The sequence below is a fragment of the Struthio camelus genome, chromosome 15 (genome assembly GCF_040807025.1).
Source record: "Struthio camelus isolate bStrCam1 chromosome 15, bStrCam1.hap1, whole genome shotgun sequence".
Lineage (NCBI taxonomy): Eukaryota > Metazoa > Chordata > Aves > Struthioniformes > Struthionidae > Struthio > Struthio camelus.
In genome coordinates, this window is record NC_090956.1 from 11869622 (window position 1) to 11888224 (window position 18603).

General features: G+C 34.6%; 1 protein-coding gene across 6 annotated transcripts in view; it reads left to right on the forward strand.

Annotated features, from left to right (window-relative positions):
- SNX29 (sorting nexin 29) overlaps nucleotides 1-18603 on the forward strand; it is a 146835-nt gene that overhangs the window by 65110 nt on the left and 63122 nt on the right. For all 6 annotated transcript variants that reach the window (XM_068908259.1, XM_068908262.1, XM_068908260.1 and 3 more), the window contains 3 exons: nucleotides 5107-5223; nucleotides 9929-9984; nucleotides 10957-11038. In XM_068908259.1, the coding sequence (XP_068764360.1) occupies nucleotides 5107-5223; nucleotides 9929-9984; nucleotides 10957-11038 (255 nt within the window). The remainder of the gene's footprint in view (nucleotides 1-5106; nucleotides 5224-9928; nucleotides 9985-10956; nucleotides 11039-18603) is intronic.

Genomic DNA, 18603 nt, shown 5'->3' on the forward strand with positions numbered 1-18603 from the left:
ATAAGTTTTATTTTAATTGATTTTAATTGATGCTAGCCAAATGATGATGATACAACTACTACCGATGTATTATGCCTTTGGGGATTATTGTGCAGTATTTGATTTCACTTGTTTGACACCTAACACTTTCTCAAGTAATCGCTTTTAACCTGACAGTGAGAGACAAAGTAACAGTAAAATTTCATGGTATATTCCAATAATATAGAAGATTGCTACAATCTTAGAAATGCTTTCACCTTCTGAGCAGAGAATGTGTTTTAGAGTATGTGCGTGTTGGCAAGCTATCTGGCAGCAGAGTTTTGAGTTTTATTGTTTTTTACTTGTTGTAGAAAAAATGAATTATCTCCAGTAGGATATCTGCTCTTTTTTGAAGACCTTTAGTTTTATTGCTATTGGGGGAAAATACAGGAGAAATGTTGTTTTGAAAAAGAGCATCTCCTTATGGAGAAAATGCAGCCTTGCTTGCACTGAGAACAAAGGGACACAGTTTCCACCTCTGTGCAGTTACTTGGGAAATATGTTGTTTTGGATTTCTAACCGATTAAAATACCAGTTTTTATGATGACTTGGCAGGGGGAATACCTGACAAACAGCCATTAATTCGAATGATTCAAATATGGCTTGTTCAAAAAACCTTAATGTTTTTAACTGCCAATGATTGCAGTTTTAAAACTTTAAAAAAAAAAAAAAAAAAAGCCTGAACTCATTAATGATTTCCTTTTGGCAAATTCTTAAAAGTCTGCTTCTCTACTCTGTATTTCTAAGACTGATTGCATTATTCATATGCCTAATGGTTGATAGCACGTTTTAAGTTAACAACTTAGTCCTTTGCTGGGGAACATTAAGCAGTGCTTATCTGTGTAATTTCTCTGGAGATTGTTCTTAACTGTGATCATGCAGGATGTTATAGCCACAGGGTTGTCAGACTGCAGGAGAGGACTTAGATTTTCTTTCTCTCTTTTGACAGCAGGTGTTGAGTTCTGTTAGTGCGAAGTCTTCCTCACGTCTCCTTCATGATAAAGATTTGGGCGCTTAAAGCATGGTTTTTGGTATGACCGGGATCAAATTTGAACAATCATCTGGCCAAGGGAAACTTGGCATATTTGTGCGTAAATTTTCTGCTTTAAACATATCGTGTTGAAAAACAACTGTGAACATGACTGAAGTTCCAGTAGGAAAACGTAGCTACTGCATAGGCTTCACTGTGGAAGATACAAAGGAAGATACAAGGATATAAAATCTAACTAAAAGGATACAGCTTCGTTATTATTTTAAAGAAAATATTACCTTGTGATTTAAAAAGCCACTTATATGAATGAGTATATGAAAATACTCATTCATAGTTGCTTATGAAGTCTGCTTATGCAGACATAAGTCTGCATTATTAAAATCTACTTAATGAAAAGGGTCGGCAGCTTTTTATTATGAACATAAGAAGTGTTGCTGACTAGCTTTTTCCATCCATGAAAATTTATGAATTTCTTGGAGAAGTCCTGGAAAATCTGTAGTGCTCCTAGCAGGCATAAATAATACTTATAAAATCCAGTCATCAGAATTTAATTTTCAAAATTAATATACTGAAGAGGTCTTAGGACAGTAGCAAAAATCCGTGAAGTTTTAAGAAGTCTAATAGTTATGGAAACCATTTCTAGTTGAGTGTATCTGGGTTTTAAATTTGTGGGCACAGCTTTAAAAAAAACAAGCAAAACAAAAACCTGTTTTTCAAATTTTTCTGTCCTTCTTGTGATGTTACAGTATTGTTTACGTTGTAAATTGCTTACTATATTTTAGGCATGTGTGAATTTTTTTGCTTTAAGTCAAAATAGCTTAAGTTTTATTGTCAAAAGAAAAAGGAATTCATGTAACTGTATAGTACACAGACATACACATGGAGGCACCCAGTTAAAAATACATGTTTAAAAACAGTACGATTCCAAAATAATTTTCCCTATTAAACATAACGTATACAGTGATATGTTTCAAAAAGAATTGATTAAATCATTCCTAAAAGAAGAACACAGCTGGTGATGGACTAACAAAGCCAAAAGCTTGGTATAATTTAGAATTTTGTGAAAATTTCCTAATGGATAATAAAAGTTATAAGGAATGTTCTGTGTTTGATTTTGGCAGACCTTGATAGCAAGATTTTAGCTCTTTAAAACAACTCTATCCAGAGGGAAAAATTAGAAGAATCTAAATTATGTTGTTGTTCAGAAGTATGTTTCATCAGTTTTCTTAGTTCACCATGTTTGCAGTAAGTTTTTCTTTCACAAACAGATACTCAAGTAACTTAATTACTAATAGAAGTAATTTTTCCAAGCAATGTACCTATCAATTTATCCTTTTGAAGATATACACTCTGATTTGCTGAGTGTATCTTTATTATTATTTCACTTTGCTGGGGATTGTATCTATTTTTGTGCTACTTCCACTGTTTTGAGAGAGCTGTTGAATTTAGGTTGTAATCCAGTCTGCAAGCAGAAAAGTTATTTCATGGACATAGAGAGGGGGGGAAAAAATTCAAATAATACATCAGATATTTTTGATTTTATTCTTCTGATAGACCCTGACACTGAAAAATAAAAATGATTTCAAATACAAAAACTACTTGAATTTGCATCCATTTGTAAATTTGTGCATCACCCTTGATAACCAACCAACCAGCCTTTCATAGTACAGTTTTTCTTTGAGCGTTTATAGCTAGTAGCTTACTGTATCTTCTAGTAGTAAGCTTAAATGAGAGCGTGAAATGCAAGGGAGTTCTGTCTTCCAGCCCACTCCTCTGTAAATACAGAGACTTGCTAATATTAACCTGAATCAGAGAGGGGCATGCAGTTTTCATAAATATCAAGCCAGCCACTTTGAACTGGAATTAAAGGTTGTGCTACTGTGGAAAATAATCTATAATCTATCCAGAGATCATGGCATTATACTATTATTTTATCTAGTAATGCTGGCAATTTTGTTTGGTGCATAAGTGTTTGTAATTTGTGACGCTTGACTTGTAAAGCAAGCTTGTGAACGGCTTACTAAGTAGCATCCGCGGCGTGTTAGTTGTAATGTAGAAGTTCATATGGATTTACATACTTTTTGTTTTCACAAAATAAGCTTACTAATTAATAATAAGTTCTTGAAGTTAAATAACCTTTTTCAGTGAGGCTGATGTTGAATGAACAATTGAGTTATGAATATATAATATCAGAAATTAGCATGAATGTCGTGATGTTTTGACTTTTATCAGAAGGAGCCAGAAAAAATAATCTAATTGTTAAATCAAGTTAGCCTGGGAAGTTATTTTTTTCTGATGGGATTAAGTGCAACAGAAATGCTTGACAAAAGAAGAAAAACAAAAGCAGTAAACTAAAACTGCTTTAGTACACTATAAATAAAAATTTTGAGTGTTGAAAGTTGATTAATGCTGTGTTAAGCCTTTGCACTTTGGAAAGCGAGGAGGAGTGAAACTCAGTGCTGTCAGACATATTGTAAGCTTTTTATATTGTGGTGCTTAATGTAAAATGTCAATATTAATCTAAAACTACTTTATATCATCAGGCAGACAAGAATAAAAATGTTTGCCAGTTTGAACTGAAGTAATCATTCTGTGAAAGCTTTTAATTTTTGTGCTTGCTAATAGTCCCCGTACAAGGAAAGGTAATGGTTAGTTGAGTTACTGTTGCTGAACTTAAGCTTATAATTAGCTGAGTATTTTACAGGTGTTTGTAAATTAAAAACAGGTATGAGGTGTCAATGTAGACACCTCAATCAAATCATTTCTAGACAAATCATATCTGGGCTTAGCTCTTTTTACATACACAGCAAACTGATGACTGGCTGGATTTGAAGGACTCTCTCCAAAATAAAAGGAAATTTGAAAAGAAATATTGGAAGTTCAACTTTATATACATATTTTTTTAAGCAGTGATGTAAGCTCCTGGCTTATCGAATTGAAGCTTTTTTTTTTCCTGTTTTCTTTGATTATATGATTATATGGCTCTCATCCCTTTCTTTAATATAGGTGTCATATAGGGACTATCTGCTAAGAAACTTATAACAGTGGGATTTTCTGAAAGGTGTCTGTCTTCTCCATTCAGAATAATTTTTAAGAACTCTGGCTGGAATTCCTTGCTTTAAGGCTGCCCCAGCTTGCATTATTTGCTCGAGGTAACTGCCTTACCAGGTATATTGAGTACAGATGGGTCATCCATCAAAACTGAAACTAATTCAACCGTGTCATATAACGGTTCCAATAGGAATAGCTAAACATGTTGTTAAACACAGATATTAAGTTTGTTTAGCCTTTCTTCCTGGTTCAGCTAGTTTCTGTGTCATGCTCTCTTGATGCCAGGAGGGTACCGCTGCTACTTGTGTTCCTTTGCTATTCTGGAATTCTTATCCTTGTGGATATCTTTCCCGTTAGGCTGTAGGCTTACGTTTTCCTTTTGTGCAAGAAAATTTCAAGAGCTCAATGTTGTCTTTAACCTTGGTCTGAATTTTACTGTTTTTCACTTGAGCGTACGTGGTAAGGCTTTGTGTTGAAAGTGGCCTTCTTGAGGCCACTGTTTCCTGCTGTTTACCTATGCAGGGCATCTTGCGTGACAGAAAAACTGTGGTATATTTATGCTCCTTTGCCCCCTCACAGATTTGTCTGGGATGAGTGGACTTCTAGCTGCAATCCTGTTAAAGCTCCAAATATGCAGTACTTGTGGATCATTAACAAGGTTGAATGCAGTTTGTGCATTTTGTATTATTCCTAATTCAAAATACTGTGATTAGCTTGTAACTCTTGAGTGCTATGTTCATTGAGGAGTTAAAATGAGAAAAGTTAATTAGTGTTTTCTAGTATCAGTTGCCATGAGATCTCCTCTCATAGGAGTAAAGCTGGCTGTAGAATTGAAGTTGTATTTTGTTTGATTGAATTCAATATCCAGATCTACATTTCAAGGCTTGAGTCAAAGTTATTGTTGTAACAGTCTAATGCTCAGTCCAAACCAGTGCATTAACAATAGTTGAAAAGTGTTGTAAAAGTTGGTATAAACATAAGAACTTACATAACGTAATTTTTCAATTTAGAACATTTTTTACCTCGGCTTTGGCTGTGTTTTTCAGGTGGCTGAAATGCATGGGGAACTGATTGAGTTCAATGAGAGACTGCACCGTGCTCTGATGGCTAAAGAAGCTCTTGTCTCCCAGATGAGACAAGAACTAATTGATTTGAGAGGGCCGGTAAGTGTATTAAGAGGGTTTGTGTATTACCCTGTAGAATACAGCTTTTTCTCATTAGGAGATAATATATATATATTCAGTTATAAGAATTAATAGCTAATAACACACCTTTGAGTCACTTTAGCAGAACTGAATATAAAACAGAGTCAAAATAATATCATCTGAATTCTGCCACTGCTCTTTAAGACTTTTTTTTTTCCCCTCTGGACTTTTTACATTGAAAGGTTGGAAAAACACACAACTAATAATTGGCAGGTTTTGAAACGTTGTTGTTTGTATCAGTAAATCTAGAGAGATTTCTCTCCTATTGCCGGAATTCATTTATAAATTTAAATATACTGAGGGTCAGATAGGTGTCTGTCCTATCATCCCGAATTCTGTAACCCTTAACGTTTCAGATCTACAGGCTATACTGGCAAGGACCATAACTGAATATAGATTAGAGCAGAAGATTCTTCTGGGCTTCTCTTTTAACAAAAACTAATAGAGAAGGAGCCTTCTGTTAGCTGTCAAACTAGCAAGCTTGGATGCCAGTGATACCTTTACAATGTTGCGTATGTGAAATATATTTTCAGATCCTTGAATGTTTTAAATTTTTTCAGCTTCTGCTTATCTTAGGAGACACGGATGGTTGAATATCCCTGCTATTCTTCTTTACCCCCAGCTATTGCTTTCCGTTTTGGATTAAAAGAAAAAGTTAGGTCAAAATGTGAAGATGAACAGGGAAGAAACAAAAACAGTCAGTCAAGGAGGTTCCTAATACTTGTATACTAGGGAAAGCATACTTTGAAAGTTTTATCTTCATATGATTTTGCTTGCACTGGAAGCGTTCATGCTTGTTTTAGCAGAACATTTATGTTAAGTGACTGATGAGAGTTCTGTGTTTATTATTGAAGTAGGATTTGACCTGTAGTTTTCATGCTTCCATGAGCAAACTATCACACTGTTGTGTTAAAAATGACAAATAATAAATCACAAGCATATTGTGGCTCTACTTTCTTCAGAGATTTTGGGCTTTATGTCCTTGTTTAGCGATTTTGGTTTTTATCATGTATTTACATCCCTAATCAATCAATCAATTAGACATTGATAATGTATGTTATTTTATCAGATACTGAGAGAAAACTAATTCCTTAAGTTTTTAAGAAGTCATTTCTTAATTTAAGAAGAACGGAGTACTTCATAGTTCAGCGCTTTCTTATAATTGAGGTCATCTCAAAGTTTCATACAAGCTACACTTTAAGAATAAATGTACCATACTAATTTTGAAATTTCATTTAACCAGACAGGACACATCATCGTTAATTAGATGTTGTCTAGTGTATTTTTTAGAAGACATAACAGTCATAACTTTTTAACAGTAGAGTTCTGTTTGCATGCTGAAAAATTGAATTGTTCTCAATCTCTATTACATTAGTCTGTAAGAGACTGTGAAACCAAATTTTCCTTCCTGTTTGCTGTTTGATATTTATGGAAGACTATAACAAGGTTATAAAATTTTTTTATATATATATGTATATATAAATATGTTATACAATGTTATTTTCATGTTGGAATTAAAATAAGTCACTCTTGTAATTATATTGTATTTGGTTGTCTTGGAACCACATACAGCCTGTTACCAGACAATATTGCATTATTTATTGTAAATGTCATCTTATGCAATAGGACACGCCCCTGCATCCTGAGGAATCAGGTAGAAGCACGTTTGCAGATTGTGGGTGTTTTTCCCTCCCACTACAGCTATATGTAATTAATAAGGCTCTATAATTAATATGTAAGATTTTTTCAGTCTCAAATTCTGTTTTATCCCCTGTAATTTTATGCAAGAGTATTATGCATTCCTTGAACTTACTGAGCTAAACTCATTATTAGGTCAAATAACATAAAGCCTTACAAGATTTAACAGCATCTATCTGTAGTCCTACTATTTTCCTATCAGGAAATGCATTAAGAAAAATATTAGAATAATATGTCCCAGGTAGTGATAAATAAAGAGAATGAGGGCTGGGGAATAATGTATTTAAGGATGAAATTTGAATTTCTCATCAAAATAAATGGAGAAATGCAATATCAGCAGAGATAAGATAACTGTGTCTTAGTTCACAATAGTTGCATATTAAATACAGCTAGGGATAGTCGTTGCAAAGTTATCTCAGCTCCTTTTTTCCAACTGCATGAATAGTAGAATTGATAATAGTGGATGTGAAGGGACAGACAAATCAAACTTGCTTCTGAAATCTTGTAAGAGATCAAATACTTCATAATTCATGGGCAGAAGGTTGTGTGTAGATCCCCATAGCTGAGGTTTGGAATTAATTTCAAATATTTGAGTACGTTTCTTCTTTTAATGCTCTACAGGAGACTTGCCTTTTGCAGTTTTCTTTACTTTTTCAGCTGCTGCTGTCTCTAGTATTTCCTTTTTATTCCGCTCATATCACTTTTTCTTAATATTTTTTTTCTGTTCATTATTTTTCCCCTTTGAATTTCTTTTTCTTGGGTTTACTTAAGACAGTTATCACAGACCATGCAGTTTTGCTCTATTTACTGATGGCTTTGGAGGATCCGACTGATTTTGTTGTTGTTGTATTTTTCTTTATGTTTAAATGGTAACGCTTGGAGATCTTTGCTACTGACTTAGCATTTTAAAGATAATTATGAATAGTTAATTATATATAGTATACTATGCGCTGTACAGGTAAGGTATGACAGTAATGCTGGTGTGCAAGAAGAATGGCTGCAGACATTTAATTTTGGCTTATGTTTTCTTAGGTTTCTCCCCTTCAGCTACCAGCATTTGTCTTCAGGAAAATTCTGTAGTAATTGTGCTGCTTATTGTAAAGTTTACCTTTGGTATGAAATATTTTTTTTTGTCACATGAGAGACTGAGGATGCCCTGAGGTTGTAAATGTTTATGAATAATCCTCTTAAACACAGACAAAATGAAAATATCTTGTGAACGTGCATACAGGGGGGAAAGGATCCTGGGTACTAATGAGCATTGAACCAGAGCTCTGTAATACATCTGGTCTTTAAAATAAGAATGTCAGTTGTCTTTCGGCTCATCTCAGTTTGCAAGGCTGTGAAAATAAAACTTCATTTCAGTATGCGTTATTTGACACTGCATCTTTTTAGCCAAGCAAAACATATCAGTGATTGCTAGAGAGTGAAATGGAGAACTTTATCTATAGATAAACTTTCTTACTATATAAATCCCTTACTTATTACACTCTGAGTTGTGTGCAGTTTTTGTCCCTTTATTTCAAAAGTAATACAGGAAAATTACAGCATGTTCATGGAAAAGCAGTAAGGAAATCAAAGGCATTGAGTGGTGTCCTCTAGGAGGCATGGCTGAGTAGGCCAGGTCTCCTCAATCTGGAAAAGGGTCTGCTTCAGGGGGAGAACTGTAAAATGGTGGGCAGTGGTTAGAGTGTAACTGTTCACGGTGCCTCCCAGTAATAAGCATGTTCAAACCAAACAGGAGGTAATTTTTCATGGTGTCCTCTACAGTTGTAGAGCTGTGGAACACTTTTACCAGAGATTAGGGAAGCACCTGGAAAAGAAATCCGTTAAGGGTTGCCAATTACACAAAACCACATTTTGCTGAAGAAGTCTCCTGACCTGAAATTTGTTGGAGCTTGAAAGAGTTGAGCTTGAAGAGTATGTGCTTGTTTATATGAAATATGGTTGTGAGGTGGGCAGCCACTTATTTGGTCTGCTCTTAAAGATGACGTTCATGGTAAATAATTTGTGGCACCAAAATAAGCGATAAGTCAGATTAGCTTGTGCAAAAGACAGAAAATCATTTGAGATTTTTACAGCCACGGTGCAAGTCACAGCTCTGTTTTCCATTCAGATGTTTCTTTCAAAGAATTAATAGGCAAAATCAGCTTATAGTGTTGTGGTAGAAATATATCAGCAAGCATATTACTAATTAGTCAGATTTCCTTATTGATTTTATCATATGAGGTTAGAACCTAGTCTAACCATTGACATTTTTTTGTAATGTATGAATCAACCTCCAGCAATTTTCATATATTTATGTGTATAGAGTGTGTGTGTGTATGTATAAATTGAATAACTTTGAGTAACACTTGCAAGGATGCAACCTACATTATAGATACATATTGAACTGATATATAATTAATGTAGATGCCATCTCCATGTTGACAACTTTCAACTGTTTTTCTTCAGCAAAACACACCCGTTACTGTGGGTTATGTCTTGTTTTATAGTATTTAATAGTGAGGTGCAGAATATATCCTTTAAAGTTTAACTGGCTTTAAAGGGTGAAAAACTATTACTGATTCAGTTCTAAATGGTATTTCAATTTTCTTATCTCCTAACCGTCACTTTTTTGAGTTCTACAGTAGTTAGTTCATCCTTGCCCACTTAAAGTTTTGTAGCCATGTAGTGCTTTTTTTTTTAAAAAAAAAAAAAGCTAAAATAAAATGGTCATGTGTCCTTCTCTTAATGGTTATAATTGGTTGTAATTGTTATAACTGGTTATAAAAGAAAGCATTGTCTATGTTTTATATGCTTTATCTCTTCCCATAAATTGTTTATGCACACAACGTAGTTTGTTTTAGGTTACTTTTCTTAGAAGGGCCTAATAGCGATGCTGTTGTCTGTTGCTGTTGTTGAGTTTTTTTGTTTGTTTGTTTCTGAACAGAAAAACAGAATTGTTTCTGTTTTGTAAATGTAGGTCCCTGGAGATTTGAGTCAAACATCTGAAGACCAGAGTTTGTCAGATTTTGAAATGTAAGTTTCTTAATATGCACATTTTTCTCTTCATACTGTCTTTATGGGAATGAGGAACAAGCAAACATTTAATAATTTGCTTTCTCTATATTATTTCCAATAACTGAATTCTCAGTTGTGGTGTTCCATGGTTAGAAAGTACTGAGAGCTGCACAGTCCATGTGCTGGTATAGTTTTTGAATAATGTTGACTCCAATGGGTTTAGATTCAAGAAGACTCTCCTGAGTGTGCTAATATTTTTTTCTTAAGCTTAATTCTTTCAATGTGCTAATTTTTGGTAGCTATTGTACCTGGTAGTATTCTAACAGAAAACGAGTTGAAACTAATGACAGAACCGAAAACTTGTTTTTTGTTGCTTTGATTTTGGAAGAAAATGCATGCTGTTAAAAATTTGATGGTCTTTCTCATTTTTGTAGAATAACTCTTAATCCGTGCATGCAGATAGTATTTAAAAAGAAAAAAGCAGTAGGTCATCCCATATCACTGAGTGCTGTGATTTGGAGCTTTGCCTTGGTCAAACTAATGAGCCTAGCTTCTTGTGGATAAAGGGGTGAAAGTGTAGTTAATGTCATTCTGTCATAGCTGGAAATAAATTAAAATTAGAATTCAAAATTGCAAAGAGAATGGATGGGAATATCTTATCCATAACTGTCCAGAGGTCTTCTGTTATTTAATGAACTCATTTTTTTGCGGAGTTTTATGAATCACAAAACTTATTGAAATGAATCAGTTTTTGTTTCCTGTGTATATGAAATATTGTCAGTGCACGCCATAAAAAACCAAAGGGAATTATTTCATTGCTTTTTTTTTGTTGTGTTAGTTTTAGAGAACACTTCTAGGTGAAGCAATTATAAAAGGTTCAGATAGAACGTTAAGTCGCTTTGTTGATCACTTTGATCTCTGTTAAAATCACTGGAGGTTGTTACTTCTTAATTTTGATATAGATTTTAAGCTTTTCTCTCTCCTGCTCAGATCAAATCGTGCTCTTATTAATGTCTGGATTCCCTCAGTCTTTCTGCGTGGAAAAGCTGCTAATGCATTCCATGTTTATCAGGTAAATAATACTTTTTAACCTAGATTTTATAAATAAGGTAGCTGACTAAAATGGAACATTTTAATATTTTAAGTATCTTAGTACAATTTTTTTTAAAGAAATCAATTAATAAACAGCAATAGTATTTTTATTTATATTCATCCTTCGGATTGTATAAATGATCAAATTACCTATTTTGAGGGTTGTTTTTTAGTAGTTTAATGCTTTAAAAGCATATTAATAAAATGATTGCAATGGACAGACAGCACAGCCATTCAATAATGATCAGTAATGATCAGATCTTGCATGTGCATGCAAATATTCTATTTCACTTTTGGAGATATCAGTGACCTGAAATACTGCCATTTTCTTATAAATGAAGCTTGCAAAGACAGACACGCAGATGTGACCTCACTGTAGTGGCTCACTCAAAAACATTTTGCACAGTGCAGCAGCCCTCACTATGTGTCATTGGACATGTTCATAGTGGGTGGTTCTTCTGCCAGTTCTAAATTTAGGGTTTGCGCTCTAACCTGCCTTATACTTGAAGCTTTGGAGTCCCATCCCGTTCCTTGACGCATGGATCCTCAGTTGCAGAACAAGTATGCCATCCGTAGATGGAAAGGCAGGACTAACTTTAAATAGGTCTTTAATGTGCTCTCCCAATCTATCTGTTATTCTTTTTGTGGATTATTTCTGCTGCAAAAGTTTTCCTCTTTCCTGCATTTGTAAACCCAGTCAACACCCGGTTAACACAGGAATTATTGCAAGCTCTGATACCACATCTCTGTTACTCTAAGGATGTTGCAGTTCCATGACTGTAAACGCAGCTCTAGTTCCTCCTGCTTGTTTCGCAGGCTGCCTTGTTCTATTCTTTTCATCTCGTGTTATTGTTTCATTTGTCCCCCTTTTTTTCTTCACGATGCACCACTTACTTTCCACCCTGCCCATCACTCAGCTATGGCTTGTAATCTCCCTCTCCTGGCTTTCAGCTCTCCTCACTAGGTTGTCTGGCATGTTGGCAGAGGTACTCTTGTCCCACTCTCAGGTGGATGCCATTTCTCCCCAGCAGTCTTTGATCTTTAGAGAGGATCCTGTGGTTTTAAAAGCCAAATACCTGCCAATGACACCACCTGTGCAAGCAGATACTGATCCACAGGGTCCCTCAGTCCTTACCTGAGCCCTTCCCCTTACTGGCAGGAAGACCACCACCTGGGCCTCTCTGCCCTTCACCCTTGTCCCCAGTGCTGTGTGGTCACCCTTGAAATGCGAGGGGTCTCCTCTGGCAGTAATGTTGCTGTTTGCATGGGTGAGCAGCAAAGTGTAGTAGCAAGGGGTACTTATCAAGTACTGTTTAACAGGTTTTAAAGGTTCATACCTTTCCTCAAACATTTTAATCTAGACAGTTCATCTACCAAAAGGTGGAATGTGATGCACCTCAATTGTTTCTTCTTTTTCTTTCTTTCTTTTTTTTTTTCTCCCTGATGTTCCATAGAAACTTTGAGTTTCTGGCAGATAAGTACAAAAAGAGACAATTACAGAAAATATTTTGTATCTAAAAGATGAGATGACAACATGACTGTTGAATTTCTGCATTCTCTTGACTTTTGTTTCAGCTGTGTTAGGTGCATTTCTGACTGTTTTAGCTTGGCATAGTTATTAGTGATGGTGAAAAATGATAAACAGTGTTTTCTGTACTGTATGAATTTTGTGGTTTTTTAACATTACTGATGTTTGTTATATGAAAAGATGGGGGAGAGGGAATACAACCCAATGTTGATCTTTTTTTTTCCGAATGCAAAAGCAATGCTTATTTAGATGCAATGAAAAGAGTTCCACCTTTCTTTCATAGTTATATGGAAAGTTAACATAATTTACAATGATGAATTTATAATTGTGGATATGGCTTGTTGCAGAGTAGGGGAGTTGTTGCAAAGATAGAAGAAAGAACTCTTAAACTCTTCAGTGGAAGTTGTGAATAAGAAACTTAAGCTATGGCTTTATTTGTTGTGGTTACCAATGGTCTGTTACTCACATGGGTGGTTTTTTCTCCCTCATTCTTTTGTTTAGTGAAAAGTATAAGCAGTCAATTGTTGCAGCTTCCCTGCAATGAAGCAGGGAACTTAGGTGTAGGCAGCTCCTGTCTTTAGTAGAAGATGATGCTGTGGTAGATAATGAATCTGAAGAAATCATTCATCATATACTATTAGAGGTTCTCAAGTTCAACAACAATGTCATTACACTGTAGGAAAGCTGTTCTGTTTGCATAAAATGCTGTCAGTTTGGAGGTCCTGAATTATTAAATAATAGTACAGAAAAGCATGTAAAGAAAGGAGAGAAAAGCACATAAGCACATACCTATTTGAAAAAGGGACATAGAGAATTTGCATGTATTGCAAATAGTTGCATTTTTAGCAGAGATTTTGATTTTATGTTTTTTCACTGGCATTCTCTTTGGTTGTCTTTGGGAAATAAAAATCTCTTTCGTTATTCAGCTTACTACTGTGTTTTGAGTTGTGTTAGTGTTCTTCCTAGTCTGCTTATGTGAACTGAAAACAATCTATTTATAAGGGTGCTATCTAATATGCCAAAATGATGCGTTTTTGGTAAATTAATGCAGTGCTTTTATTAAGGCATATTAGAAGTGGATAGAAAAACAACTTCACTTTAATATTAATTTACACCTTTCACAGTAGTTCAAGTAATCTAGTACTCAGTCATTAAGGATGATTTATGATATTTGTACACCGTATATTATTTTTCATAGCAACGTTTTAACCAGAATAAGGTCCAGATATGAGTGGCAGTGAGGAAAAGATTCAATGTAACCAAATTTATGGTTTTCGATTGTGTATATTTATTTTCCCCCCAAGGTCAGAATATTGCTTCATTAATAACTTCTTTTATTATTGTTTTTTTTAAACTTTGTGCACTTAGAGCTTCCCTCCCCCCACCCCCCCCAGTAGAACTAGCTCTTAATTTTTAATTACAAACAACAAAAAAAGTGAGGTAACCAAAGGAAAGTATCTAAATTCTTAATAAAGGTCAAGAGTTCTACTGGAAGAAAAATATGATTATGTGCTGTCATGCACAGCTGCACATTTAAAAATTGAATTTTAAGGTTGAATTTGCTGAGATTAGACTTGATGGAAGATGTAGATATTGTTTGTTTTTACTTTGTCTCAATTTTATTGCTACTTCTGGCTTATTCTGAGGGGGAAAAAATCCTTTTAGACTTCTGATTCTCCAAATAACTTTCTCATCTTAATTTCTTCATGGATGTTAATACCTTCTGATTTTCACTGAGTTTTGCTTAAGCTGTTTTTCTTCTAACTTGAAGGCACGATGGAAAGTTGTAGTGATATGCTAACGTACCTGAGGGTTCTGAACGTCTGTCCTTATTTTTTCTAAGGAAAGTAAGTTGAAGTAAACCCTGCTTCGTAAGTGTATTTTTGTTAATGGGGCAGAACAGAATAAGGGGTAGTCTGTGGAAAATAATTTGGCTGTCTGATGCAAACATTCCACTTTTTTCTACCTCTAAGTGAAGAACCCAGTTATTTTCAGAAGAGGTGCACTTCTATAGAAACTTGCAGTTTTACCATCTTTACCTTACCGAGGTCGTGGTTTAGGATTAACCAAAGATGAGTTGCCCTTGCAATGCCTTGTAATGACAGCCTAATGTAGTCCTGAAATGGAAATACCAAGTATGAGGAGGAAATCTTTTCTTCCGTTAGTGTTTATCTTCTATGCATGCTCATTCTAATGTTTTCAGAAGCACAGCCTTTCTATTTGTATTTGGTCTGGTACGTTTTGCTTCAGGTTTGTATCTTGAATATTATCTTGCCATTCATCAGTGCTGACGAAGTACTAGTAAAATTAATTTTGTGTCTGGGCAGAAAGAACCTTACCAGTTCATGTCCTTACTATGAACCAATGTATCATTGGGATTATGAAAGCGTTACTGGATTAAATTATCTGGGCACTGACAGGAGATCAGACTAGAATGTCATAGCAGTTTTTTCTTGCAATAACACTTAAAACAACCACAGTTGTCTACTGTGAGATGAAAAGAAGAAACTTCAGAGGTTTACTCTCTTACGAAGTTTGTGACAGCTACTAATGAGTAAGTTAGTTATGAGTATTAGAAGACCTAGCCACATATGAAACTAAACAAGATATAGTATACAAAGTAACAGTTAGGAAAGTCTAATATTTTAAACAGACTAATATTTTAAACAGATAACTTGCATGTTAAACTTCTTATTAAAGTCAGAGTCATGCTGGCAAAAAGTCCACTCTTCTCTCACAAGCATTCTGTCTTCTCCAGGTAGCTTAACTAGGTGTTTTCTGATGACTACTCTTTGTGATCTGTGCAGTTTGCTGCTCATCTTTTTTGTGAATCCCATAGTCAGGTGTTGCTCAGTCGGGCTACCATTAGAAAATAATCTTCTGCCTAGTATATTCGTAGGGAGAAAGACAGAATCTAGATCAGAGTAAAAAACCACTTTTCTTTTATATTTTACCTCTAGATGGTGATAGTTACTTGCAATTTTCTTTAGTGACTGCGAAGCAAGAGCATTATTGCAGTATTATTTTATGATGTTTCTTCACTGTGGTGTTTTATTTGCTGCATACATATGGATTCCACTTTCCTGAGAAGTGTACAGCAAATGTCATTAGCCATGCCTTTTGTTACTATAATTATAAATAGCTGACACTTGAGATAATGAAACTGAGATTTTGTAATTCTAAAGCGATACCAATATCGAAATGGTTACTTGCAAAATCTCCTTATTTGCAGAATGATAAACATTTTAGGTTATACAAAATAAGATTAAAGATAAACACATTAATCAGACAATGGTATTGCTATTTGCATATGAATAGGAAGCCCCCTAAGACTGTCAATAAACTTTTTTTTTTTAAATAACTCTTCCATTCCTGTGTGTCTCAACATTTAACATCGATTGACTAATCTCTATTCTCATGGTATGTCTTTCTATATTATTTAAAATGGTGTTCTACTTTTCCTATTCACTTTCTGAAAGAATACCTTCAAATACAGGTGGATTCACAGTAAGTACTTGAAAGCTTCTGCTCAAGCAGAGAATGATTTTTTGCAAAAACAAAACATGAAAGTGATGGAGGAGAGCAGCATCTGATAGTAAAAAGTTTTCAGGGGGAGATAGGGGACTGAGGATGTAAGAGAATGACCAGCAAAATTCTGGGTGAGATGTGAAGCAATGAAAGCACAGGCTGGGATCTGTTCTTTTGGCCAGACACAAGTGTTGACCTTTACTGAATGCATGAGCCTGGTGTTATGGGTAGTGTTTCATCAAAGGCAGTAGAAGTTTTAACATTAGAAAATAATGAATTAACATTTAAAATACTTTAAAGATAGGCAAAGAATTGCAAAAGTTAAGTCCAAAGTTGAATTTCATTTCCCTGAAATGTAAGGAGTTGGCTGACTTTAGTATCTGTGGTACTAAGCAGGGTGAAAAGGAGAAAGAAGAGTAGAGGCTTATAATAATGCACCAACTCAGAGCAGCTTAGGATGAATAGAGAAGAAAATGGCCTAGAATGATTAAAAGAATTTGAGAGAAAGATATGGCTCATGGCCTTCTGAAAAAGAGAGTGGCTTGAGGGTACATAAGACAACAGGGTGAGAATCCCACAGTTTCCATAATGGGAGCTGAGGATGTGTGGGAGCAGCATGGGGTTGGAGAGAAGAGAAGAGAGTTGGGAGAGAGTATACAAAAATGAGAGCGCGCATTGCAGGAGAATTAACAGATATTACCAAATGTTTTTGTTCCTTGCAAGCTTTCATAATTATTTCTTTTCTAAAGGAGACTATAAGGGTTTAAACTTGATACTTAAAAGTGCTTATAGAAGTGCTAATCCATGTGCAATAAATGAGGAAAACAAAAATAGGATTTCAATTTCATTTGTTTTAATACCTGATACAAAGACAAGAACATAATCTGCATCCAATATTTGCGAGTTCCTGTTTGATATAGGACTTCAATAATATCATTGTGTTAAAAAAAAAAAAAAAAATATATATATATATATAGATATATTTTGGAAGACAAAATAAATAACAGTTATCTGATTCACATGCTGACTGGTAAGATATCTTCCTTCCTTCCATTTTAACCAAAATCTTGTTAATTTAGGGTTCCTGAATCCTGAATAATCAAGATGTATGCTGAAGTTAAGGAAGAGTTGTTAATTTAAAAAATTTTTGCAGCTTAGGAACTCAGCAATACTTATAGGCAAAGAAGAAGATCCATCAAAGCATTTGAGAATTTTGTTTATATTAATTTATATTGTTTTGTCATGTATTACAGCTTACATCAAGTCTACATCGAAATGCAGTGTAGAAAATTGTGCATCCTGTACTGTTAAAGGACTGATTAGATTATGTATTTATAAGTCCACTGTAAACACTTAATTATGCTAAGATTATAGTTAAAGGGAGAACAGTCAAATAATTACTAAGCAAAGAAAGATTTTGTATTCTTAGAAAATATAGAAGTAGTTACTGCTTTCAACTGAATGTCTGAGACAGACAATAGTAAAAGAATAATAATTATATTTGAAGTATAAAATAGCTCTGTACTATGAAATGAAACTCTATTATACCTTCTTTCTAGATATGATTTATTTACTTTGTTTGATTGTTTGAGATTATAGAAAGTAAGTACCAGAGAAGGAAAGAAAACAAATCATTGCAGTCTATGAAGTGGTTGTTTGTTATACAACTTATTTCAAAACGTAGCTTATTGTTCATTCTTCTATTTTCATCTTCAACCATCTCATGTGTTATATGTGAACTGCCATGTAACTCGTAACATTTACTTCTTACAGAGTTCCTCTCACCTGCTTTTAGAACTGTGCAATAGAGTTAGCTGCCTACAAATCATCCCTAGCTGGCTGGACCTGGTATTCTGTCGAAGAGCTAGTTCAAACTGCAGAACTGCAATCTGAGAGGAAATAAAAATTGACGTTCTTTCTAGAATGGGTGTCAAAAAGATTTCTGAGCCATTTGCTGTTGTATTATGTAAACCAGGAACACACAGTTTTTGAAAACACACTTTTAATATTCAAGTTACAGTTACTGTTTATCTGCTTTCTCAACATAAATTAGCAAGCATTAATTTCAGACCACCTTACTAGCCTCAGTACTTCAGAAAATTCTCTCCATGCTGGTTGCTTTATTTTGTTAATTTGAGCTGGTGTAGTCAACTGTTTTCTTAGCATAAACCACCTTCCAGGAGCTCAATTGGTAGTCCTTGCAGCGTCACTGGTGGAAATCATGTAAGTCACTAGGGGAAAATTCACTAAATGATTTGAATCAGAGTTTGTGCGTAATGGCATTATTATTATTATAAAACTAATGCATTGGAAACAGAAAAAAGTGATAGTTACAGAGAAGCTCGTCCCAGAACATCTGCACCTTCCATTACGACGAATGAATGCTCTCCCTTCCACAGAAAGTTTGATCATTTTTCTCGGGTTACATTAACAAAAGTCCACAGAAGTACAGTCAGTTTTGTTTATGCAAATGTTGTGGGTTATAAGAG